The sequence below is a fragment of the Macrosteles quadrilineatus genome, unplaced genomic scaffold, assembly GCF_028750875.1.
Source record: "Macrosteles quadrilineatus isolate MER2022 unplaced genomic scaffold, UCM_ALF_1.0 Scaffold_6__1_contigs__length_79288215, whole genome shotgun sequence".
Classification (NCBI taxonomy): Eukaryota; Metazoa; Arthropoda; class Insecta; order Hemiptera; family Cicadellidae; genus Macrosteles; species Macrosteles quadrilineatus.
Genome location: NW_026542599.1, coordinates 24,321,908 through 24,349,362, shown reverse-complemented (window position 1 = coordinate 24,349,362; position 27,455 = coordinate 24,321,908). Strand labels below are relative to the sequence as shown.

General features: G+C 32.6%; 1 protein-coding gene across 1 annotated transcript in view; it reads left to right on the top strand.

Moving 5' to 3' along the window:
* LOC128997396 (uncharacterized protein DDB_G0287625-like) overlaps positions 1-25,743 on the top strand; it is a 167,495-nt gene extending 141,752 nt beyond the window's left edge. The window contains exon 5 of the mRNA XM_054423033.1: positions 25,596-25,743. Coding sequence (XP_054279008.1) covers positions 25,596-25,743 — 148 coding nt within the window. The remainder of the gene's footprint in view (positions 1-25,595) is intronic.
* The last annotated feature ends 1,712 nt before the right edge of the window (positions 25,744-27,455 follow it).

Sequence of the window (27,455 nt, the reverse complement as noted above, 5' to 3'; positions counted from 1 at the left end):
TGATCTTAAAGCTTAATATTATTTGGATTTGGCAACTGCAAAACCTAATCACCAACTGACCTAGAATTGTGGGTTATAAGTAGTCCCGATTTGTGAAGTTAAATTATTCAAAACAACTGTATTGAAATGCAGTAGTAACCTAAATATTACCTTTTCAATATGAGTACTATGAAACATGTGTGCACAATACACCAAGGTGTGATTTAATCTAATAACCTATCATATCATTCACTTAAATATAGAAAATTGCCGTTTCAAATCTTAGAAAATTTAGTAGTTTTGTGGTTGAAAAGCTTGCATTAGTGTGGCGTCATAATTTCGAAATGCTCAAAATATCGTGGAGATTTCTTAGTCCCTAGTTCGAAACAGCATCCAGCGATTCTTAATCATAACGATTTCAATAAATAAATCCACCTTAAGACAACCCTTATCTTAGACCCCTGCTATAATTTAATTTAGTCACTTATTCTTAACTCGTCTTCATCCAACGCTTTCTGGCGTATCTGTATTCTTCTTAACAAATCAGGAACGCGTTTCGACCCTGTTTAAACGGAATTACAAAATTAAAGTGGGAGAAAAAAATAAAACTAGGGCTCATTTACATTACGAATTCAGCCACACGAAGGCTGATTTCGCCCAACGGAATGATAAGGCTCAAAACATACTCCAATTAGGACTCTGGCACGTCTGAATCTAAAGGACGCAGCTCGGAACGTATTTGCAGTCACGCCTCCAATGGTGAAAGGACTGCTAATAAAAGATCTCGAGAGCCGCCCTTGCGGACTCTGAAAGGACTTTTAATGTGTTCATTAGGGGAAGGGGTTCACCAGGGTGTGAATAATCGTTGAATCTGTGTTCAGGATGCAATAGATTAAGGTAAAAAGATGAAGTGGTTGTAATGAAATGGGGTTGTGTGACACTCGCAATGAATAAATGGTATTTGGTAAAAGGGTTGGGAAAATTATTTTGAAATGTTTAAAAAGTAATGTTATTTGTATTACAAAAAATATTCTATAAGATTCATAAGCATCTAAAGACATAAATATATAGGTTGGATCACATTAGGTCGACTGCAAAAGTGTAATTATAAAGAAATCATAAAGCCATTTTATACCAAATATGGGATCTTTAACAGAAAAAAACGTAATCAATTTGTTTTGAATGTTTTGTGTTCTCAAAACAATTGAATTCTCGGATAACGACGTGTGTTGTTTTTTTATAGTGGTGATAATGAACAATACGTAGGCTATATGCTATAATCTAACCTAACTTTCGGCAGTTAAAATTGGCAAATATAGTGTATCTAGAAAGGTAGACTCAGAGTTAAATTATTATGACTATGCCTACCTAAGAAGCAACTTTTTTATCGTAGATTCAAGCCTTACCTAATAACCAATGTTCTAATTGTATGTCAAAATAGTATACAAATTAGACCAAGTAATCTTTTAATGTAACTAGAAATGTGTGGTATTTCCTGCAAAAGATCCAAAGATTTGTGGATTTTCTGTTTTAAATGAATAACTAACTATATTCCACTTTTGTAGGTAATTTTTTTTTAAATAAACATTAGAAACTCAGGCGTAAAAGATAAGCGTTGTTTAGCCAACTTTTATGGTGTTTGCAAATACAAAAACGTTTGTGTATATACATTTTTTGAGTGTTTAAATAATAGTTGTATTTTACCCACTAATAATTTAGAGAAATTGATAACACAATGTCAATTAATTGAACTACATTTGAATTTACTAAAACGTTAACATTCCAACACCAACATGGTTCGGAGTAGTGTAATTTAGTTTGTCAGGTTGGCATTATTGCAGTAGCATGTTGACATATATCACACTGCCAGCTGACTGTTGTGGTGGCAGCGCTGTAACAGCTGTTGTGTCTATGCCCCCTGCCAAGGTCACGCGTCAGCTGGAAGGTCATGTTGCCAGCAGCCGGAAATAAAAAAATAACTTATGCGCGACAGGTCCTGGCAATTTGGAGGTTATGTTTCAAAACGTTAAATCCCACCTGTTAAAAAAAAGGTGTTTGGATTTTTGTAGTTAGGATTTTAAGTGTTTTCCATATTGTCAAAGGAGCCATCTCTTTAATCTGTAGTGATATAATTTGTAACTTCGTTATGACGTTAAAATGGATACTAAAGTAGGTATTCCATCTATATGGATCAACTATAGTCAATTTTATATTTGAAAATAAAAAAGTTTAGTGAACTGCTCAGAGAGGGTGCTACAGTGAAAACTCCTTTGTACTACATTAAGAGGCGGTCGGACAGAGATTCTCGGCTGCCGGACCTGGCCGTCACTTTAACATGGAGCGCATATAATAATTCCTCGTTTTCTGGTCTATCCGTGTTCCAAAAATTCTTTCCCACACTCAAAACATTGTAAATGTATGTAGGATTAAGACTGTACAATATAAAAATCATAATGTTTAATTATAAGCCGGATATAAAATAAATCATTTATTACATTTCCCATAAGGAATTGCAATACTTTCTGCTAAAATATAAAATGACTGGCACTATAAACAATTTTGGTTCAAACGCCATATTGAAGAGCATATATTCATTAGTGTATTGAGTGTGACAGATATTTATTTTTCGATGGTTAACATTAAGTTTTGTATTTTTTTGTAAAAGCTTGCAAAAAATCCTTGCTTGCCGACTGAGTACTAGTTCGACGATGTCCCGGCCGATGGCAGCACAGTCGATTGTGGACTACAGAGCACGTTTTCAAACCGCGCCAAATAAAATTCATTTAAACTGGCCACAGATCTGTTTAAATAAATAAATAACGTTATGTCGTTACATCCCTGATGTATTATAATGCCAAGGAAATGATGATATTTAATTCACAAGAATCTAAGAATCTAATATTTTCGGACTGTGTATTTACCGTACGTATTAAAATATTACTGTCATCAGAGATAAAAGTAGTTCTACAACACTCGGTTTGATACAAACTATTCATCAATATGAAACAAGTTCTGTTAGAATAAACGTATCTTTTGGTCATACTTAGTACGTTGATTAAGGACTTAGCTGTATAAAGATAGCTGCTGCAATTTACAGGATTTGATACAAACTATTTGTCAGTAAGAAAACAAGATCCAGTGGAACAAAAGCATTTTCTGACATACGTGGTATATACGATTAAGGTCTTCCAGGAACCAAATCCACCCTCCGGACCACGTTGATGTGACGTAGGCCTATCTACTGTTTACATCAAAACGTAGTTTTTTCTGTCTACTTAGGTTATAAGTTGCTCTAATCTACACAAATCAGTCATTTATACCAGTCAACTTTATGGCTCAATTTAACATCGTAAAATTTCATTCTAACATATTTTTTAAGCGAGTCCTTCTCTTACTTATCAGACACATGTTATATATTAGTATGTACATTATGCTTTTAATCTTACTCTGAAACTTATTAAATTTGAATTATCTATGAATTCAATACAAAAAGTAGCTTTGAAACTAATGTTTCACTGAATTCGCATATTGAATTTAAAATTGTCATGTAAAATGCTAATACAATTTAACAGCGTATGTCAATACAATAAATCTATACTACAGCCTTTAAGAGAAACCTAATTTTTTAAATAATTAATTTTATGAACTATAAAAATTTGATAAGGATATACAAGTTTTCATTGCAATTCGTCCTTTATTACCAGGAAATCAGGAATGTTAATCATAAAATCTAACCAACATTAGCTTTAATTAAGTTTCACGAAATCATTATTGGTAATTTTCAATAGTATATATTACAAAGCCTATAAACGTACTTTAATAAAGTAGCTCATTTAGAAAAATCAGAATAACATTAATACGTGTGGTTCTGTTCCCTGTATTAATATCATTCGTTTCAGCTCGTAATGAATTTCCATAGTTGGCCTAAGGGTAACAATGTTAATAATTGGTTCATGGAATTAAATTCAAGTTAATAAATTTCTGGATTTATTTTTTAACAATTCCTTATATTATTTCTACTAATAAATGTTTTGCACACGATCAGGAAATCATCTTAATTAAGATTTTTGTTTATATATATATTGTCATTTTGATTTAAAACTAACACAAGCTGAAATATGTTTTATTCCAAAAAATAAATAATATAACCCAGGCTCGCAGAACTTTCAATTAAAATTTAAGAATATAAAATATTTTTCACATCACTAAAGTCTAAAGTGATAAGGAAGTACTGTTACATAAAGCACTGTTAATAGCATTTCAATATTTATTAATAACAATTTAATACATTCCATATTCAGTTACAGGCTTGAAAACAAATTAAAATCAAATATATTTTAAGTATCTGAAAGTACACATTATTGTAAACTATGGGGTATTTTATGAATTATCCAACCATAAAAGTATTTAAATATAAGAGGAAAAAGAATTCGGCTGTTGCACACTTAGTAGTTAAATTAAATATCTTACTTTTTCATTAAAAATGGCCAGGCCTACTGCAAGTCCATAGATGAGATAAGTTCGTCCAAAAGGCAACAGTTCAAGCATCCCTAGATATGTTTTCACTCTGTGAAAGCAGCAGTAGCACTAAAGAAATTACTATGGTAAAAGTCCGGGTTATGATAATCAGAATTATAAAACTACCAACGGAGATAGTCAACTCTTTTATATTCTGCTACCGACCAACTAGTTAGTTTAGACCTCCGCTTCCCCAAAACTAATGCCGCCATTTATACGACGAACAGGCCCGGGTTCTTATCATTTTTAATCTAGAGCTGGCTTATGCTCAAAAATATTTCGTTTGGCTTTAATCTAGATCCAGCAGCTTTGTTGTCTTTCCGGCTTTCTGACCTCCAGATGTTTGGATAATTTTCATTGGGAGGTTTTACAGCTTGAATTGTTTAGGTAGCCTAAACAAGTTTATACATGTTTAATATCACAGTTTAAGTTAAAATACCCCCGCCGCAGCAAACCTGCAGACTAAGCGAATTTCAAACTTGTCTGATTACATTTTTACTAAAATATTTCCATAAATGAGACATATTTATTCACAATTTAAATAACATTAGATTTACCAGAGCTTAGGTTTGCTGCTACGGGGAAGGTAAAAAGTGTTTTTTGACCATATGTCAATAGTATAAAATGAAATAAATAAATTTGCCAAATTTTATCAACATATACCCATAAACAAGTAAACTACAACAGTTTTCATTTTCTCAATAAGAACAACATGGGAATTTTAAATTACACTTTTTTTTAATTTTCTCCGTGACTGTTAAGCATAAAACAGCGCTTCAATATACTAAATTATTTATTTTTTTAAGCTCTACAAAATGGTTGAGAAAGAAATTGCAAAAATTTTTATTTTTAGGGTTAAAAATGGGAAAAACCCATTTTTACCCCATAAACCCCTGTTCCCATAGTCCGATTATGCTGGTTCGCGAACTCGTTCGAATAAACGTAGGTTTACACGTTTGTACCAAATTCCATCAAAATCGGATCATATTTGCTCGAGTTATCGCGCTAACGGACACATATATAAATATATATATGAATTTGAACGGATGGTGTTTTTGGCTTCTGGGGACCTCAAAACGAAAAAGTAAATCGGTCCCGAGTCTAGGTCTTACCATGAGACCTACGGTAATAGCTTATTCCCTATATGGGAAATTTGCTAAAACGTTCTCTTGAGTTAATTATTGTTTAATCAATTTCTGTGGTATTGTATTTTCTACTTTTCCATCTTAGCACTAAACTGGGATTTTCTTTAAACTGCGATGCGTAAACTGATCGGAAGATTTCCTAGCATAACGAGGATTGCGCCGCTGGTGATAAGAAGGGTGTTAAACTCTTATCAATAACCCAGATCCTTAATGACCTTAGGGAGCTGCTGGTGACGCGTGCTGACGTCATCAACGGTGCGTCTGCTCCTTATACTGTACAAAGTTTGTAAACAATCCTTACGAGTTTGCTTTTGTTATCATTAATGTCGGGGCGTCTTCTTGTACTAAACTTGTAAACAATCATTATAATTTTGAATGCTTTTGACATCTTTAATGTCCTGTGACTCTATTAGGGTGCGGTGCCTCACACTTACATTTCACATCAAATGTCTGTTTGGTTTTGTCAACAAAGTTTATTAGTCATTCACATTAACTGAGGCATTTAAATATGGAGTAATAATTTTTTCAACCAGTCCAAAAGGGTTATCATCCTCGATGGTTACTCCATTTTTCTAACAAAATAGTGAGTCATTTATTAAGCAATGGTGCGATCAAATTTTATTCTAACACTGCACAATTGTGATGCGCATTTTAAAAGATATTGCATCAAGTTTAAATATAAGAACAGTAGTAAAAATGCAGTAGCACTCAACTACTAATGGCTGAAAATTAAATTTCTTGTTAAAATACGTTGGTATATCGATCCCGCTGTGCTTTGGTCTCAGTCCTGTTGTAAATATGTTATTTTGTAAAAAATCAACTAAAAAATCAATCCATGACAGGAAAGTTCAAATAAAAAATTATTCAAATATTACACATAAATTATACAAATCACTATTTAACAAAATCATCATGTATTCATAAAATATTTATCAATTTAACCAAAAAACTTCAAACCTAACCTAACAGTTTTATGATATAGGTTAAATAACATCTCAGGTTATAACTTAAAACTGACCAATTCTCTGAAATATTTACAGCCTTAATGTTCATTAATTCAATGTCAACGTTTTTAACAATCACAGAGGGAAAGAATACTGCTAAACACTTTCTAAAAGTCGTATGAAAAATTGAAAACCGAGGGTTTGAATGTTCTTTGATCCCCAGAGAGGTTGAGCTCAGCCCTCCGTTCCATTTCCGTATTGTCGAATCTGATGGGATTTCTCAGTTTAATGATAATCCGGAATTTCCCTTTTGAAATACGTTTTTAATTATATTTCCTTTTCGCCTTGGCACTAACGAATACGACAGTTACATTTCAAATATCAAGTGAAAAGATTTTTAAGCTTTCTACTGCAAGGACAGTTTCAAGACATTTTAAAGAAAAGTACTTTTTAAATTCATATTTACTATGTTTTTTAATCAAATTTCTCTATTTAATCTAATTGATCTATTCATGCTGTTGATTTTTATCAATCTTTATATTATTTTTGATGACCTACAAATACAAAGACGAAGTGTTACTTTAATCCTCATGAGAGAAAAACATAATGATAGTCAGATTTTTCAGCAAATTTAAAAATCATTAGAATAACGTAATGCTTTGTGCTGTAAAAGGTGTGTTGAAAAAACTCGTTTGAATTTAACGGAACTTTCAACTTATTATAATATTCCTCGTGTGTATTAAATATAAACGTATAATACCTTTTAGTCTAATATGAAAAGGTAACTTTTGGGTGTATTCAATGATTTGCTGATTGGTTGACGCCTCAAACTATCACTGAAATGTATTCTGCATAAATTTTAACGTTTTTGAACCCATTTATTGTTTTGAGTCAGACCTATGAGTTTTTGCATTAATTTAGTGTTTTGGTCTTAAACGCAGTTAATCGTTTAATCTTCTAAATACTTGTGTTTTTTCGACATCCATCACCAACCCATTCTAACTTGTATGTTTAGAAGTGAGATATTTTTAAAAGTGACTTCACGAATCTTTCGTAGGGTATGATACGGAACTTATACTGGTTTGGCAAACTAAAACAAGCAAATTTCTCTGTCATCGCATAAACGGATTTGAGCTTAGTGTTGAGTTCGTTTCCACCTTTATTGAATTAAATGGTAACGTATCCCTAATATGACATTTTTACAGGCTTGTCAACCTAAACCCTCCAGCGAATTTTCCCTCGGCCATCAGTTGGACGGGAGAAGATAAGAAGAAGTCTGCTAACGGATCCATCACGGAAATTAAACTGCCTGAAGCCGTGATAAGGAGGACGTTCAACCCTTATCAAAGACACCCGTCCTAATGACTGTGTTGACTAGGTGCGTTTCACTCCTTTTGACATTAAGTTTTAAAACGCAAAAAAAACTTCTTTAAACAGTAATTAGTTGGCATAATATCTGTTAAGTATGCGTTTACTCGTTTGACTTTGAAGAATCCACATGTTGTGTTAGAATAGTGTTAGGTTTCTATAAGCCAAACGTGTAGAGCCTACATAAGCTAGTTTATTTAGCAAACGGAAAATATTGAAATATAGTCAGATAGTGTAGAAAATATATATTTAAATACAGAATCACGATTTATTATGTTATATTGACCTTAAATGAGGGGGTTTAAATTTGATGAGTATGTAGTCCAAAGTACAGTACAGTAGTCCAAAATGGTAGGCCTATAACAACACGTAAAGAGACTAGTCGAAAATGTCAAAACATTAATTTTGGGATTAAAAATCTCTTAACCATTACACAGGAAATAAAGATACCTTCGAATATAGTGTTTATTGTTGCCTTTAAAGGCGTCACGGTTAGAGTCATATGTTTAATCGGTTTTTCTATGTCAACGTCTAAAATTTACTAGGAAAGGTTAACCAAATGCATCAACGAGGTTATTCCTAGAATTGTCTTACGGTTCAATAGACCAGTTAAGAATAATAAATATTTATTTAATATTTTATAACAAAACAAGTGGCTATTAGTGCTTGTTAACAATCCAGAAGAGAGTAGGGCGCTCTATTTTACCATTCGTAGCTAAATCTAGCTTTCAATTATTATAGAACTTGATTCATGACTACGTATGAACTAGCCAATCGACCCCGTGACAAAGCTATAGTTTCGTTCATCCAGTACATCTTCAGCAGTCATCTTTACCCCGTACCTTGATGTTACGAATAAACGCATTCGGATAAACGCAATGTTCATCCGATCCAATCAACAAACTATACCAAAGATGTAATGGGTTCCCGTACAACCCAAGTAATGAACACAATTTGATGAATAGTTACTTTAACTCACGCAATTACTCAGTTTAATTAATTTCCACATCATGTTAACATACATAAATCCCGTATCTCGTCCAAAACAAGGCAATCAATTAGGTAATCAGATAACTAAAACAGCTGAAACCGTAACGGTCCTAATTTGGGAATCGGGTACGGTTTGACTAGATAGTATATTACTTAATAAGCAGGTGAGGTGAATTTGGTTAATTAAGCAACTAATACTGAATAATAAACTAGTGTTGAATATGATAAGCGTACAAAGAATCGGGAAGGAGGAAGCAGGGTCCAATTAAGTAACCTAAACAACACGCCTGAGGGATTTGCTCCAAAATATATTACGAGAATAAAGATAATTTAAATAATGCGGCTCATGAGCAGAGCTATCTGGCCCTAGGGAAGAGATATGTAGAGCTTTGTTAATTAGTGTAGGAAAGTCAAGAGTAGACTTACTGAAGAGAGAGAGTTTAGGGTGTGTTAGTTTTATGGACGATATGTAAAAATAATCATTTATAAGAAACGTTTGAAAGGACGAGAGCTTTGGAGTTTTGTTTATTAGTTTATGAAAGTTAGAAATAGTTGAAGTAGTGTAGTGGTTAAATGGTTTAACAGGTAGTGGTTAAAAATGTATTTTAACGTTATTCAACTTACTAAGGATCTGTGGCTCTGCCCAGTCTATATCACTACAGACATAAAGTGTAGGTCCCAAGTCACCATTGGCTGTATGGGCATTTAATTTAATTAACAGCTGTGTCTAAGGAAGATGTCTTAGTCAGGAACAAGACAAGATGGCGCCACTCATCCTACACTCATCTCACTCATACTTGGCTTATACCTTCTTTTGTATGGTCGCCATTTCAGATTAAAGTAAAGACCTAGCAACCATAGATAGGATGGATAGGATGTAGTAAGTCCCAGTACCACTACTATAACAAGGCTACACGAGATCATCTCACAACATCCTACACTCATCCTTCACTCATATTTCGGTTAAAATGCGCGTCCCCATCTCAAATTGTTGATAATTGAGACCATTACGTGTTAGCAAAGTTTGTATAACGAACTCTTTGCGTTGCTTGTCATGTTTCGCAATACTGTCCGCGAGAGTTAAGAAGTCGCCTGGGCTAGTTATTGTTCCATTCAACACCCGAAATCCCAGTAGTGGGGCAAATGTGATGTTGAAATAAGCCATCAACATTAGAAAAGTGTATGTACGGAATCTCATATACTGTCAACATCATAACACTGAATAATGTAATAGATTGTCTAATACGCAAAGCTATTTCCCACCCTTATAAATGCAAAGATAGGTAATTATTTCTATATTAATGTAATTAATTGCACAAGTTATATTTCCCTTTGAATTCCAGTTGAAAGACCAAATAATCGGAAATCAAAGGTTTACTAAAGACCTTAATTAATTCAACGCTCTTTTGATTTTCCAGTTAATTAATACATTTGCATAGTCATTATGACGTAATATTTAAAAGACATCTTTTCACATCGGAGCTGTTTCATGTTTATTTGATGAGATAATTAGTCGCATACAACATACAAAGTAAATCTTTTTCATATCTATTTCAATTCTACAATTAATTGTATGATTTAGGTATTGGATTCTCGATATTAGTTTAATATTGGATGATTAAATAACACACTAGAACTATATTTTATTTCAATGGTAAACCTAAAAAAGGTTCCCTATTGTAATTTATATAAGTTGTACGTGTATTATACGTTATTTCACTAAATAAATTCAAACTACACGAACATTTTTACATCCATACACTGAAAAGAATGTGACAAACATGGATTATAATATAGGACAACACCAAATGGAACAGTTACCAATATGAGGCATTTGTGGGGTTACCATAAGTTACCATGGAGCAAAAATAACTTCTTAAAATGTTATATGTATCTATTCCCCATTGAAATAGCAATGTATGCGTTAAAATACTTGTTTTTTTCTCGATGTATAAGTTTTGTTCTGCAGCGTAATTGAAGTTATTTTTCATTTACTCGTCAATTTCTATCACAAGAATTGTATTTACTTTAGATATTCTGACGTTATATGCTTTGGTGTACAAATATAGTCTTCTAGCAACCGTTTAAATAATAGATGATAACATTTTTTGTCTGGAACCATTTACAGTCACAACAGTAGAAGAAGACTTACAAGGAACTATACTGCGTGATTTATTATTTGGCATACTATTACTACATCGTTCTTCACAATTTAAAACTAATGACGTTTGGATAGTGAAGTATAGCACTGAAAACTGCACTCAATCATTGTAGTCATCCATCTATATGAGCTAGTTAAAGTAGATAACACATTTTCATAGACCAATCACAGCGAATTTACCAGTATAAAATTGTAATCTCATAGTTTTCAGAAAAATTCCTATTGGACCCGGGACTGATTTTTTTTCGTTTTGAGGTCCCCAGAGGCCAAAATCGTCACTTTCTTCACTAATTAATTTGGAAAAAGTCTACAAAATGTCTTTAATAAAACATAATTAATTACAAACGACAGAGCACATCGTGGGTACAGTTTACATTTCCAACAGTCGTAGAAGGCACTCCCCAGCCCGGACGTCAGCACTGCGTCCCTGTAGACTGTAGACTGTAGAGATGGCAGATAAAGACTCTAGATTTATTCCTCATTGCCCGATATTTACTACACTGCACTCCACACAATGGGGCAGTCTCTGATGTTGATTCAATAAACAACATTCCTGAAATCGTAGAAACAATGCGAGAGAAGACACTCGCTTTAGATAAATTTCATTAATCAGTTGTATATTTGAATCGGTTGCACTGCGTGAATTAGATAACATGGGATACACAAGAGAATAGATTTTAGGGAAGTTATGCTTTAAAACTTTGTTGCCGAGCTGAATAATGTGTCACCTAGGGGCAAAAAACCGGGAAGACTCTTTTAGTAAATTTCCATTAAAAGAAAAAGCTATTACGGTAGGTCTCATGGTAAGGCCTGAACCTGGGACCAATATAATTTGGGCTTTGATGTTCGCAAAAGCCAAAAACATAATTCATTCAAGTGCATATGGAAGAAAGAAGTAAGAAAGGTGTTTTTTTCTCACTAACATGATGCCGGTGTATAAATATAAAACAACACAAATATACACTTATTAGTATACAAGTAGGTCTACACTTCTAAGAAAGTTTATCTTTTCAAATCAAATCATATACAAGTAGTTGCAGTTTCTTAAACGCGCAAGGCCTAACCGTTAGTTTAAATAGGGAATTTTAACTCCTTACATGAATTTAAGGAAAATAGTTTTATTAGACCAATAAGTAAAATGGACGTGTAACTATTTCATATGCCAGGTCTAAAGAATCACATTATTCTATTTCGCTTCCCCTTCCCGTTGCAAAGCACGGGTATGACAGCTTGTATGTTCTAAATTAAGAATTAAAACAGTGGTTCTGTGTTCAAACATATATACAGCAGATTTTAAATGGTGCATCCCTTGCTTCACAGTAAAAACTTTTATAAACTGCTACCATATTGTTGTATAACTTTAGAAAAGACGTATTACGTGTCCAAGGTTATGAGGAGTTAATTGTATTTTAAAAACATTTCCCATGAAATATAATTTGTATACAAACTAAAAATCCTGGTTCAAATGAAATAGGGGCCTGCATAAAGATTATAGGGTATATAAAGGTTAAATAATTATTTGTAAAATAAACAAGAGTTTTCGATTTATGTAGCCAAATTAGAATCTAACTTTTCTTAATCAGCCAAATCTCAACCGTTTTTCAAAAGTAAACATTTAAACAACTTTTCTCAGGTTTTATGGTGAGTCATCAGTAATCGTCTATAAAACCGCGGCCAAGACAAACTAGACGATAAACGTTGTTGTGGTGCTTAGAAAACATGGGTCCATTTACAAATTAATCGAATATTGTTTACAGGCAAGGCTCATCGAACTCAGAAAGCAGTTAAAGCTAGGGACTTGTCCAGAGGTCCAAATTTGAAATTACTGCAGTTTGAATATCGTCAAACACCAATATGAAGCTGTAACATATAATTCCAAAGAATTTCATTGTATAATTAATTGAGTTGTTGGATAGTTGAAGAATGTGTTTGTAGCTTTCTAGAGTTTTTCTAAGCATAATAATATGTCCTACTCCTCGATTATAAATGAAGGTTACTTACAAATCAAATGTGTGCAAAAGAGATATACAGGGTGTCCCGGAACTCTCTACCAATATTTTAGGGCATTGCTCCTGGGTAAGAAACATACCTAAATATCATATTTAAATTGTCCTGAAGTCCTTAGTTACTCACAAAGCCGCCATTTTGTTTTTTAGTTATTAATTTTTTTCTAAAGAATGGTTAAACATACGAAATGAAAACTTTGCACGAACATTTATGACAACTAGACAAAGCCACAAAAAAATTATGGCGAATTTTCATATTCATAAAACAAAATGGCGGCCATTTAAAATTTTGTTTCTTAAATAACTCAAAAACCGTTGATTTTATAAAAATTTAAAATGGCCGCCATTTTGTTTTATGAATTTGAAAAATCGTCATAATTTTTTTGTAGCTTAGTCTAGTTGTCATAAATGTTTGTGTAATGTTTCAATTTCATATCTTCAACCATTCTTTAGAAAAAAATTAATAACTGAAAAAAAACAAAATGGCGGCTGTGTGAGTAACTAAGGACTTCCGGACAATTTAAATATGATACTGTATTTAGGTATGTTTCTTACCCAGGAGCAATGCCCTAAAATATTGGTAGGGAGTTCCGGGACACTCTGTATAACGTTTATAATAATACATTGCATAGAATATGATAATACGTTGTTTAAATATTGTCGTTTTTGGTCACATAATACGTGGAAAATTAATTAATTTCTAAATGCTTAGCATATAAAGCACCATCCACCGCTACAATACTCAAGTCGAATTACATTTAATTCTCATGAGAATGTGAAGTGCTCTCAAATCACTGATATCAAACAAACTATAATTGAAGATAAATTAAATCGGGTCACTCTTTGATTATGTAGGGCCTATCTAATTACATTAGTCGATTCTGTTTGGTAATGCAATCGCCATATTTATCCGTTTTTGGATTATTGATTAGTTATAATCAGAAGTCACATTTATGCAGTAAGTAATTTTAATGGTAAAAAATTCAGTTACTGAAATAATTTTATTATAAATGTTACCTAAGACAAATCGAAACATCTGCGTTTAACTAAAGATTTTTTTTCAACTTAAATATCTTGGCAGACTGGCAGAAGGCATACGATGTATGTTTTTTTTTTCGAAAAAAAAACTGAACAAATCTCGAAAAGAAGACTTGGAAAAGGTGTTTAGAAGTAACTTATCTGAGGACGGAAAACGTGGAATTCCGTTCAACTACCAGTGATTTATTACACACAAGTTCCCGACCAAGCTTCAATGGTTACAACAGCAATGGTGTTCAATGGTGTTTGTAGCAGTTTCTAAGACGTTGTTGAAGTAAATAAGAAACTAACTGAAATAATTGTAAAAACTCCAAATAGTTGTTTATCATATTAAATAATTTAAATAAATAGTTTTCCAAGCTGGTTGCACACTCAGTTTTTATATTGTATGAGTATCTAACAGAAAAAGAATTGGACATTGTTTAATGTTAGAATAAATTCTGTAAGCTTCCTAGAAACTGTTAGAGTTAATATAACATTTACCTAAAGTTAACAAAAGTCTCCAAACATAAGATCATGTGCACAAAATTATTTTATTTTAATTTAGGCTAAAACAGTGGTTATCATTTAAGTTTGATCTTGCAAACAGCTTTATTTTCGTATGTAAATTAAATAGAATAAATCAAATTACTGGTTTGGAGCTAAATTACGTAATTACTAATTTACAATACTCTGAAAGCTATATTTTTTTAGGAATCGTTGAAGCTATAATAAAACATTACTATATTAAAACATGGGTAAAAACGAATATTTAAGTATTGTTTCGTTTTTAAAACTGTCCTCAAGTAATTAAATTTTAAAAAATTAAGAATGTTAATGAGTAATCCTTATTAATTTCAAAACGTTATTCTTTTACAGTAATTATAATTTACCACAATTACTTCACTACTATAAGTGTATGTTGTGAGTTATAGTTTATTGTGTCTTATTGCCATTTCTTAAAACATTTAATGAGGCAGAAGGCTGAGTCCAATTGAAAAGGAGTCGATTCTGTTTTACATTTTGTAATACGAGAAAGAGAGCTAAGCTAATTTCACAAATCATTGTGACATCGTCTCAACATAGATAACACAAAATAACACAGATCAACATAGAGTAAGCACATACATAACTCTTTGTTATGAGTACTACAATAAGTCCTTTTTAAACATTACTTCATCATATTAGGTGTGAAATTATAGCTCTTTCATCATCCAGAATTAATAACTTTAAAGCCTTATTGGCTAAAGGCCTCAATTAAATCTCCATTTTAATTTAACAAAGTTTTTGTACTATATTTGCTGGTTGAAAGCTATAATAAATTTAGCTAAAATCTTAGTTGGTTGTAATTTTTATCATACAAGAAAAAATTTGATTAATATCGCAAACAAAAACAAAGGAGACAAAGTGATTGCCCGAAATTAAAAGATCGATTCAAGACATGCAGACGTTAATACAAAATGTTTACAACCTGTTTGCTTTACGAGCGACGGGAGTTTAGATCGTAAAGATTAGTCCAACAATCTGTAAATGTAACATTGTTTATTCCATCTTACATTCAATTTTGTGTCTGACAAGACTCAAGTTTTACTATCTGTAATCTACGATTGTAGTAAAGTATGATGTTCAATAAACACATGTGATTTCTCAGACCTTTCGTCACTTAAGTTCATCAGGCCAGGCTATTTGCACCCTGGTCACTAACGTCATACGGTGAATGAAATGTACTACAGTAATGATAACAGGTTTTCTTATGTCCCACCTTCACATTCTAGGGTGCTAGATTCTAGCCCGGAAACGTTTTACACATTGCTTCAGCCTAGTCTTAGACAGTTGCGGTATTATCACATAAAATCCATTGGTGATTGGCGGGATTTTAACCCGAGACCTCGGGCACCGAAGTCCTGCTCTAGACTACTAGACCAGCTCACTCCCCACAAAAAGTTTAGCTGTAATAGTTTGTTATTATGTGTTTACTTTTATTACAAATTTTAAACAATTAAATAAAATCCAATCCCGCCACTATCTATAAACCAGTAGTTCGGAGCCCATGGGTGTAAGATAGCATTGGTCTTTCATACAGATAATGCGTTCTATTTTAAAAACACCAAACTCTACAGAATATAATTTATCATGAGAAACAGTGCAAAAAGTCATTTTAACTTTCCAGATGTTTGAAATGTAATTATAAAATTCGAAACAACAATTGGACACCTAGAGTAAGGGATGTGAAATATTTAATTACTTTAAATAAACATTTTGTCTTCTCGATGTTCTCGTTGTACCTCTATTTTAAACAGCAACTCTGTTCGTATAAAAAGCCGATACCAAGTTCCGGATCTGTACCCGTTGAAGCGTCAGTGGAAGTTGGTTATAAATCACAAGTTACATAGGAACCTCCTACCTTCCTGTGATAAGTTCCTTTAAACACACTCCTCGCTTCTCATTTTGTTGCTTTTTCTGGTTTTGTTGTTCCATGATGTATGTATAGGTTTAATAGAAAGAGCTTTTCACTATTTGTGTACGTTTACTTATCTTTAACAAATGTTTACGGTGGTTATAGTCTGGAAAGAATATCACTTGGCCACTAAACGTTTGGATTATTCGTGGTAGAAACGCATATTTTTTAAACAAATATTTAAGATACTTTTTATTGACATTTTGTTGAAACAAAATACGTCAAATTAAACTGTGTCTCCTGATTTTACAACGGATAAATTAAAAATACACGGGAATGAATATATCTTTAAATCAATTGAAATTTATTTTATTTCCCATAGATTATTTCTTGGATTCGACTCTCCTCGTATGAAATCCTGAAAGACATGTTTTCTTTATTTAATATGTATATGACAGTAATTAATAAAAACCCGATACGACGGGAATTTGTAAAATTGTATGTAGAAGATTGTAGAATAATTTAAGTTGTTTTATTATGCATCTGTAAAATATTTGAAAAGTTGTTAAAAGTTGTTTTTTAAATTATGATTTGCTGAATATTATTAATTACTTATGGTTTATTGAAATTCCATGTTGATTCCTCACTGGATGTTAAGTCGTTAAGCATAATAAAATAATCAGTAGACACTCTAACACCACGTACTCTTTCATTTGTACATCCTTGCATTTTAGTAAGACCTTATTACTTGGTCTATTATGTATTTCAAATATATTTACATACATTGATTGATGTACATTGATCATGTTTTTAGCATACAATATGAAAGGTCTAAGTAACGAAACTAGGCGTCATACCAACAACTGTGGTTGGATGAGGCAATCATTTTATTATATCAAACATCATTAGCTATTTTAACCCTTGTTATTTTACACCGAAAACAAATTAACCCAATTAAATTAGACAAGCAATAATTCCACAACCCTTCACTATTGCCCGCGTCTAAAAGCTCTTCAGATATCGTGTATTCGCCAGCTGGGTTGGATATCTCCAATCAGTGCCGCCATTGTGTGCTGCTCAATGTAGTAAATAATATCCAATGTACAATAAATCCTGAGTTATCCTCCAATGTGAGGCGTTCAACTCCTAAATCTTCACCTTGGCAAACAGATATCTGTTGGCTACTGAGCTAACAATAACAGATTTTATGTGGAGATGCTTTTTTGTAAGGAATTTTTAATTTGTATGAGGAAAATTTCAAAAATGTTGGTATGAAATGGGTATTTTGAAATGTCCACTCACGCTATGGACGTAAATATATCTATTTCCCCATTCATCAATTAATGTAGTTTAGGCCTACAAGTGTTCGCAGTGGAAGTATATTTCGTTTAGCTATTTGTTTAAAACAATTTGATTTGTGACTGTAGGTATATATAGTCAATGGTTATATCTAGCTAACAAAGGACAATAAACAAGCTAATGACAGTATGTAGTTTGAAAATTGGGTTGCGATACCTATTACTTCCGTTTAAAAATGTAAAGTAACTATTTCAAAACGAATGAAGCAGTTAACTTTTAATGAACCACTTATACAGATCGGTTTGGGATTGTGGAACGATTTTGGAAAATATAAATAGGCTGTGATTCCAATTGTACACATTTTAATACATTGTAATAGATCCTTGCCTTTGAATCTGAAAGTTGCTGGTTCGATCACCACTAGTTGCGATTCGAAACCAAATTCTATTTGTCATCGGGCTAATTAATGATGCTTTCTAACAAAAGTTCGATGTTGGATAGTGTGGAACATAGAGTTCTTCCATTCAATTTATAAAATGCCGTTACCAATACTAAAATAGTACAAAATAGTTAAAAGTTAATCAACTACTGCAAAACCAATAAAATTGTTGCATTTTATTTGATGTATTCTGACATCACAATTATTTTACAGTACATACACAAACCGTATTAACTTAAGTGCGGGAACGGAAAGGAACCATTTATCTGCGTTTTGAGGATGAAGAGACTACTTGAAACCATAAAAGTTGTTCCAATATCTTCTTCAAACATTTTAATAACTATTTCAAAACCAATAAGGCTGTTAAACTTTAAGCAACCACTTTTCTTTGGTGGGAAAACAACTTGGGAAAATGAAAATAGGTAGTAAAAGCCGGCGGTTTACAGCCTGCAGGTGCGCTTGAGCCAAACCACGATTGACAGCGTAGAAGAGTGGTGAGAAGGCGAGAGGCATTCTGTAATTGCATTACTGAAGCAGGGCACAGGTGGTGCTGAGCGCCGAAAATCTACAAATTGTTTATAGCAAGGGTAATTCTATGGGGAGACTTTATAAATTGGTGGAATATATTGGTGGTTATATATACGGTGGTTTGTATTACATCTTTAAAATGATTGTTGTGTCATGCTTTGGATGTAAGGGAAAAATATTGTTTAAGATTATCATTTTGAATGTATTTAAGGAAAAAGATTACCGGTATTAGAACCATTATCATACTTGTCATTAGAGAGGAAATGAGTAGGTTAGCTGTGGAAAATTCTTCAAATTACAAAATTTTTTCTTGATATGTCCGGGACCTGATTGCACTGAAGTTCGAGATAACACAAGTCTGTAGATATTCTAACAATTCCAAACAGCATTTCATTACTATTTAGAACATACCTAATTTTCCTTAAAGATACCTAATTTAATAACCTAATAATAAAGATACCCTAATTTTCCTTCAGGGAAAGACTTGGCCCGAGGTACGAGATAAGGCTATGCATGATCTTATGATTGTAAAACGATGGTTGAATCAAAACATTCTTTCACTAAATGTATCTAAGACCAAATTTATGCCAATTTCTATAAATAAAAGTACTGAATTTAATTTAACTGATTTAATTATTCATAATTGTAATAACTGTCAAAGTACTACATGTTTATGCGAAAGCATTGAAAAAGTAGACTCGTAAAAATACTTGTGTGTATTTTTTGACGAGCGTTTGAAATGGAATACGCATATTACTTATCTCAGAAACAAAATTCGGAAATATATTTTTTTCTTTTAAACAGTTGAATGAAATCCTATCAATAAAAGAATTAAAAATGGCATACTTTGCTTATGTCCAGTCGTTGTTTTCATTTGGTATCATTGCATGGGGTGGGTGTTATAAAAGTATTCTCGAACCTTTAAACATTGCTCAAAAACAATTTTAAAAGTGGGGTTTGTCAAGTGCAAACGATACCCGACTGACGCTCTTTCCTCTTAGATTTGAGGAATTGTCCATTCTCACTATTCGACAGTTATTCATTAAGAGTTTATTAATAAGCATCTTTAAAAAATCATACTAATATATTTCAAGGAATAACTCACTCTAATAGTACCCGTTACTCCACACGAAGATAGATATAAGATGCCGGCATATCTTCACTTCAAATAAATTATACTTTCTCTAAAACGAACTCTTTCTATATTTCTAATATACTCTATCGAAATATATGTTCTCATTTTAGTAACAATAAGCTTTTTGAATCGCCTTCCCTTAATGTTTTCAAACTAAGAGTTAAGGAATTTCTCTTCAGGCTTGGTATAGATGAGGCCGACGTTATCATCACAGCTGATTACCGGCGCGTCATATTTTGTAATTGTAACGTAAGAAGTATGTATTTTGTATTCTGTATATTATGTGGAAAATATTACATATTATTTCATTCATTCATATTTGAACGAAACCTACAGTACGCATGTTTTAAATAATGGACTTAGGACGTAAAAAAGACTAGTTAAGCTAATAAATATGGCTTTTCGAACTCCTAAAACACCGATTGGTTTCAGTACTCATCTTAAAATGTGAAGGTTGAAAAATTGCTAGTGTTTAGATGGGTATTTGTGTTTTTAGAAAATAAAATTAATAATTTAGGAATGAAAGGATAATCTGTGAGAAATAGTTCCAAAAATCACAGGAATGTAAAAAAATAGAAAAGCTAAAAGTTTTAAAAATAAGAAAAAATTATATAATTTACAAATTTGAACAATACAAAATTGAAAAATAGAAAACAAAATAATTATTTTTATAAGTCTCAACGTAGTTCCCTTAAAAAAATAACAAACACAAAAAACCCACAAAATAAAAATTTTAAAAATTAAAAACTATTTTTTTTTTTCAAGTAAATCAGCGTAATAGGTCAAGGCTGAGGACACGGACACGGGGTGTGACGGAAATCATTAACCGCCACGTGTTTTGATAAGGATGACGCAGGACCGTTGTTATCACTGACCCAAATCCTTAATGACATAGTAAGTTCCCATTAAGGCCAAGTGATGATATGGTCAAATAATATGGCCCAAAACGGTGCTGTCGTCAGGAAACCACCGTTAGCAGCCGTTGATAAAATTTGATGTGAATATTTTCAATTGTAAAGGAGGAATTTAAAAAATGAATTAAAGTAATATAGGGAGAATGAATGAGTGTTAAAGCTTGTGTTTTCACTTGTATTTTGCATGGTAAAATAGGAAATTAAGCTACACAGGCTTAGGTTTAAACGCATTTTCCGTATTCTCCTACACCTCTTAATGATAAAACTTAATGTATTCTGTTCATACATAGTATTAAAATTAAATTGAAACACTACTGGCTTGGTAGCTGAGTGGTTATCGTGCTCGACTAACAATCAAAAGGTTGCCGGTTCGATCTGAGAAAAAGAGAAAAGTCAGTAGCTTTTTGATGTTTCAAACCTGAAATCAGCTGTTCCTGATCATTGAGCTTTAAATAAATGACCCTGGCTAATGAAACAGCTGATCTTAGTCAGTAACAAAGCAATCACACAACATCATCTTTTTACACCCACCCTTCACTCATATTTGGGTTAAATAATAGAGATCGATGGTTGAAATACACACATAGGTGACGCCACCATCTCAATGATTTATAATAGTTAATCGTCTCATATTATAAAACAGTTAACAATTGTATTGACAAAATAACCCGTTCAAGATTCTCCTGTCAAAGCTGGATACCCTGATCATACTATTACACACGTTAAAATCTCATTACCAACTAGATTTATATATTTATGTGTACCTATATAATAATCAATGAAGTTAAAATTTTTGATTTTATGTGTTTGCTAATTTTAAAATTTACTGTGGTTTTACACTACAATAGAGCAGTAATGTTTTCTTAGAATACAAAGTTGTGTTTTTGAATCCATCCAAACTAATAATGTGCAATAATGTACAAAAAAAACTTAAACATTGACTGGTGATGTGATATAAAAATAATTAGAAACCTTTAAAATAAGAAACATACATTTAATTATTTGTAACTTCCATAATGTTCTGTCTAAGTAACAAGCCCTATTAGCAAAATTGCAGACGTTGAACCTAAAGTTATAAAAGGAGAAGTTACATGGGTTGTTCAAGTTGTACACACATTATACATTTTTATGTAATATCCAAGTTTATGTTCTGTCCAAATGAAGGCAGTAAAGTTATTCCATTTATCTCTAAATGGAACAATGTTTTGCAGGACTTTACAACATTGTAAATCTAGCAGTTTGACATGAGGATTTAGTTTTATGGATAGTTACTGATGTCGACGAAACATAAAGAACTCTTACAAAAAGGATTGAAAGATTCTATCGTTGGTCTTTTTTTGTTTTTCAACAAAATAAATTATGAATATATTTAATTTGGTAGTTTGTTTCTATTCTTTTATATTATTTCGTACTATATAAGTTAAATCATTTTATAATATACATTTGTAAGGTTATCTGTATTAAAATTGTGCTATTTTCATATTTTTTAGCATTAAGCATTACTTCTTCGAGATTTAAAACTATGTAAATACAAACATTGAAAAATATAAACAGAAATACTATGAACAATTAACTATTGATTTCTCATTTGTTTATATTGAATCTAAAAGATGAAGGTTTAAATTAGATAGTCTTATATAGTAATTTAATTCAGAAATAAGTAAATTCTTTGTAAAGAAATTATTTCTGCAACTATTTTTCTTTATAAAAAAGAATATTTTTATTTTTTCTCATTTACCTTAAAATCTTAAAAGAGACATTTATTTTTTGGTCAACTTGCTTTATACAATATTTATTTGGTTCACTTTTTCATAACATTACCTAATACCAAAGGGTTCAAGTGTAGGAAATAGACATTTTCCTTAAGATACGTGTACATTATTATAACACTATTTTGGAATAGGACTATTTTTGAAAACAAATAACTCCATTATAAAGTGTCATAAATTAGATGATATTTAGTTTACATATACTGTACATGTGCTTTCTGGCATTTTCTGTTACGCTAATGGTATTATGTTTGTTAGAAGCAAACCAAATTGTAATGGTATCTTATGAAAAAAATTACAGAGGCAATACTAACTTCAACACTTATAAACTAAATGGGTATGGATTTGAAAAGCCAGTAATTAAAAATATTGTTAATTACAGTTTAAAGTTGTATTTTGTAAGTTTGATTTTTGTAACAAATCATCCATTGTAAGAAAAGTAATATGATTGTTAGATTCATAAAAATTATAATTACACTTCATTTTGGATCCCAATAACACGTACAGTCTGGAGTAAAACTAACTGTATACGTTCCACAAAATTATAATCTGAATTTAGCATATTTCACGTAGAAAATCTAAACTAATAACTTTATGGTGTTCATTACGTATGCAAATATATATTCCTCTACGTTATGTACATTTAAAATTATAAATCCAGAAATTCCTTACACTGACAAACTGAGAGAAATAAATCTACGAGTAGTGTAGGTACAGTCCCTGATAATATCTTGGTAATTTATACACCCTAACATGAGATAGCGCCAGTTCAAATTGCATTCACGTTTAACTTAAGGTTTAGAGCGGCCGACTGTTTAATAAACATACCCTGCATTCGGGTATTACATTTCGTTCTTATTAAATGTAAATTGTGCTATTCTTTACCCCGGAAAATTAAAGCGTTTAAGTCGTTTCAAGATTACGTTTTAATGCTTATATACTGTTCTGTTGTGTAGTTGGGCTAAAATATCGCCTTGCTGAAATTACATTTTGTACAATAAAAGGGATTTAGTGGTATGTTGTTTATGTTTTGTATGTGTTCAGTATAGTATAGTGTACATATGGAACATTCGTGGGTTTAGAGTCGTGAGGGGACAAAGGTTTTGGGAGTACTTTGTTATTAGTTACTTAATTATTTTTGTTTTTAGACAGCAGTTTTTCCTAAATAGGAATAAGTCTACACAGCAGAAAGTACGCGAAATCTCTACATTAAACCAAAAATTCCCGCCGTAACAAACCTGCAGAATTAATTTCCATTGTTGTGGGTATAAACTACACGTTTTCCTTAAGAATGTCAGATTTATTCCTTAGTGCATTTGGGTTTAATAAGTACTCAGGTTTGCTGCTTTCTGTATAAGGAAAGTTCTCTAGAATAGAAATAATTCTTTGCCACTGTCAGCTTTTATAACCAAGGCAGACTTCGGACCTGAAGGTATCTTTCTATCGAGCCCCAACCTTCCTGGTTTGAGTTAGATGTTAGTGGCATTGAAATATTTTATGTTAGTTGTATAGTGTACCGTTTTGAACTGTTGTTTCTTGGGCCAATAAGACAAGCCTGCCGTGGAATAGAAAAAAATCCACTTTGATGTGATCACTGAAGTCCTTTGGACGCTTGGGTTAAACACTGTTAATTTATTTGTGTTGTTTTGAATGTTTAAAATAATGTTTGATTACATTTCAAGGGAGGATTTTTTAAGTTATTGTAACCATAAGCAGATTCATAATCTACAATAAGAATGTTTAAGCTCACTCCAGTGCTATTAGGGCCTAAGGACCATTATAAGGTTATATCATAGCCTACGAATAAGGTCATTATAGCCTACGGATTGACAACAAAATTAGATAAGCCAAAATCAAACATAAAAAATTAGAGGTTAATACTGTAATGGTCTGTATGGTATAATGTATGTAATCATTTGAAATTTAAAATAAAGGTTATTCTTCGTAGGCAATTTGTTCAACCCAGTTTATTTAGCAACCTACTCCAGTAGCAATCAAGTTTTCGTCCTTTTTACCGCCGTTAAGGTGCATTGTCCCTGAAGCGACTCTTGCGATAGTAGCTGAGCGACAGTAGCTGAGCGATAGTAGCTCAGCGATAGTAGCTAACCATGTCATTGTCCCTGAAGCGATTGTTCTAGAGCGATTCTGTATATTATTAGTTTGCTGACTTTCGAGTGAATTGGTGCTATGAGTGCCATGACACCTCCTAATTTTAAAACTTTTTACTAGCTCGCTTTTTTGTCCGGTACAAACTTTGCAATAAATTTTAAACTAACTTCCCGACGAGCTAGAGAAATGAAACTAGAGAACACAGCTCACAAATGGATGACAATGTAATACTATAACATTTAATTTTCATATTTTCCTTGGGCTAAGCCCCATGGGCTTTCAAATTTTCCATGTTTACATTTTGAAGTCAGCCGTAAATACTTAAATTCGACAGTTCGAAAAGCTTGGGTAGAGGTACAGGTTCTGCTCCCGAGAGATTCTAAATATAAAATAAGCAGTTCAAAGGAAATATAAAACATATGACTTCAGATAATAAGGGTTTGGTATGTATTAACAGCCCATATAAAATGATTTAACATATTTACACATTAAAGACTAAAAAGTAGAAAATAAATTATAAATAAAAATCTTTTTTTTTTAATGCCACGTTTTTAAACGCACTAAAAAGTAAAAATAATTTATAAATATGTGGAGGGAAATACTTAAAATATTTAAAACTAAAAACGTGGGGTGCATGCAATAGATAATAATAGTTCAATAGGTAAAGGTAATTGTAAATCAGCATGCGCCCACGTTTTTTTTTTATCTTACAAGTATTTATTCTCCCCACATATTTATAAACTATTTTTTACTTTATAGTGCGTTTAAAAACGTTGCATTTTTGAAAAGTATTTTCATTTATAATTTATAATAGTAGCGATTTAATATTACGTACATATCTGTTAGGGGTAAAAAACAGTTTTGTTTTCTTTTAAGACATTACGAGCAAAACAAGTCTACACACAACACGAATCGCTCAGCGACTGCGACTCTGTCTGCCCTCAGAGCAGACCCGCTACAGTCGCTGGGTTCAGCCGCTAGCCGCTCCAGTCGCAGTCGCGTCAAGGACAATGGTCCCATTTGAAACAACGCTAACCAGTGCTCAGCTACTATCGCTGAGCTACTATCGCTCAGCTACTATCGCAAGAGTCGCTTCAGGGACAATGCACCTTTAGATGGTATCAGAGCCGTGTTGCGCGGCAGTTTCGATTGCGCCCCACATTTGATCTGTCTGATTACGCTTTCCTTCATTCTACCCAACAATAATTGTATATTTACGATCCAACGTGAGTAGAGTCGTGCTCGAACACTATATCCGACACGATCAGGCCGCGTAATTTACTTTCTAATTACGTTTTTATCGCTAAATAAGGTTTTAAAATGTTGCGTAGTCTAGGTTTAAGGTTAGGTTAGTAATAACCATCGCATACAGCTCAACTAGATTGACTCACAGCTTTAGAAAACAAAAAACACGGTGACATATTTATGTACAGTACGTACCCCAAATTGTTTGTAAATTGAAATGCATTTCAAACGTAAATTCTCTTTGAGGTTTACAAACAGGCTGTAAAGAAAAATGCCATTGAGGATGGTTGCTGATTTTTCATTTCTTTATTTTAAACTAGCTGTAACCCGCGGGCTTTGCCCCGTTTAACTTCTTAATTTTCAAGATTATCTTGTTCGCATGGCTCAATCACGTCCTGGTTGAAGTTTGTTCGCTACGCTCACTCACCTTTAGGTTGGAGCTCGTTCGCTGCGCTCACTTGCCTTCAGGTTAGCTCGTTCGCTACGCTAACTCGCCTCCAGGTTGAAGTTCGTTCGCTACGCTCACTCACCTTTTGGTTGCAAATTAGCTGTTGTCATAAATGTAAAAAAAATAGTGCTGCACCCTGTTGGTAATCCTTGTAACTTTAATGCTATTGAACATCATAGAACAGAACCAACTTGTTTAATTGAAACAGCTGTTAAGATTCAATAATTCCATTTCTCATAAGGTTAACATGGGAAACTCCAGAGCCACTGGGGCGGAGCCCGAAAGGATTTTTGAAATAAGAATATGCCTATATGTTAATCGGGAATGTGAGCTATCATCATGCCAAATTTCAGCCCAATCCGACCAGTATTTTTCGCGTTCACTTGTCACAAACATACATCCATACATCCAAACTTTCTCATTTATAATATTAGTAGGATTCTCACCTGTCAGTGTACATCTAAAATAGTGTCAGTGTGTCATTTTGAGAAGTTTCGGGTTAAATATATTGTCTATGATAGGCCTACAAACTCGACTTGTTGTAGTCTAAATGTATTTTTCTACAACTTAATTTATTTTCGACATTCATTTTATTATCTTTTATGTCAGTTCTCATTGGATTACTGATGTACGATTATCTATAAACACAGACGTGTTGTTACACTATAAGAGTCATTCCTTCGGCCCCGAACTAGCAATGGATTTGCTCACCTAATAATCAAGAAATCCTCGAATCCAAGAAAGGTCAGTATCTTTCGGATAGTTCGAAATCGACTTTACTCATGATATACCAGTGGAACTTCTTATTCACTGGTGAACGCCATTTTCACTCAGCTACTCCAGCCATACTACTATTGTACTTGTATGAAATATCGTTTCTTTAGCTATTTGATATGCATTCCATTCTCCCATTTACTTTTAGGTACCTTGGTACACATCGAATCAGTGATCTTCTGATTATTACTACTCCATCAAGAGTTTAGATTTTTTATCCCCTTGGCCTATACGTAAAAATTTAGAAACATTGAATATTACTTGCTAAT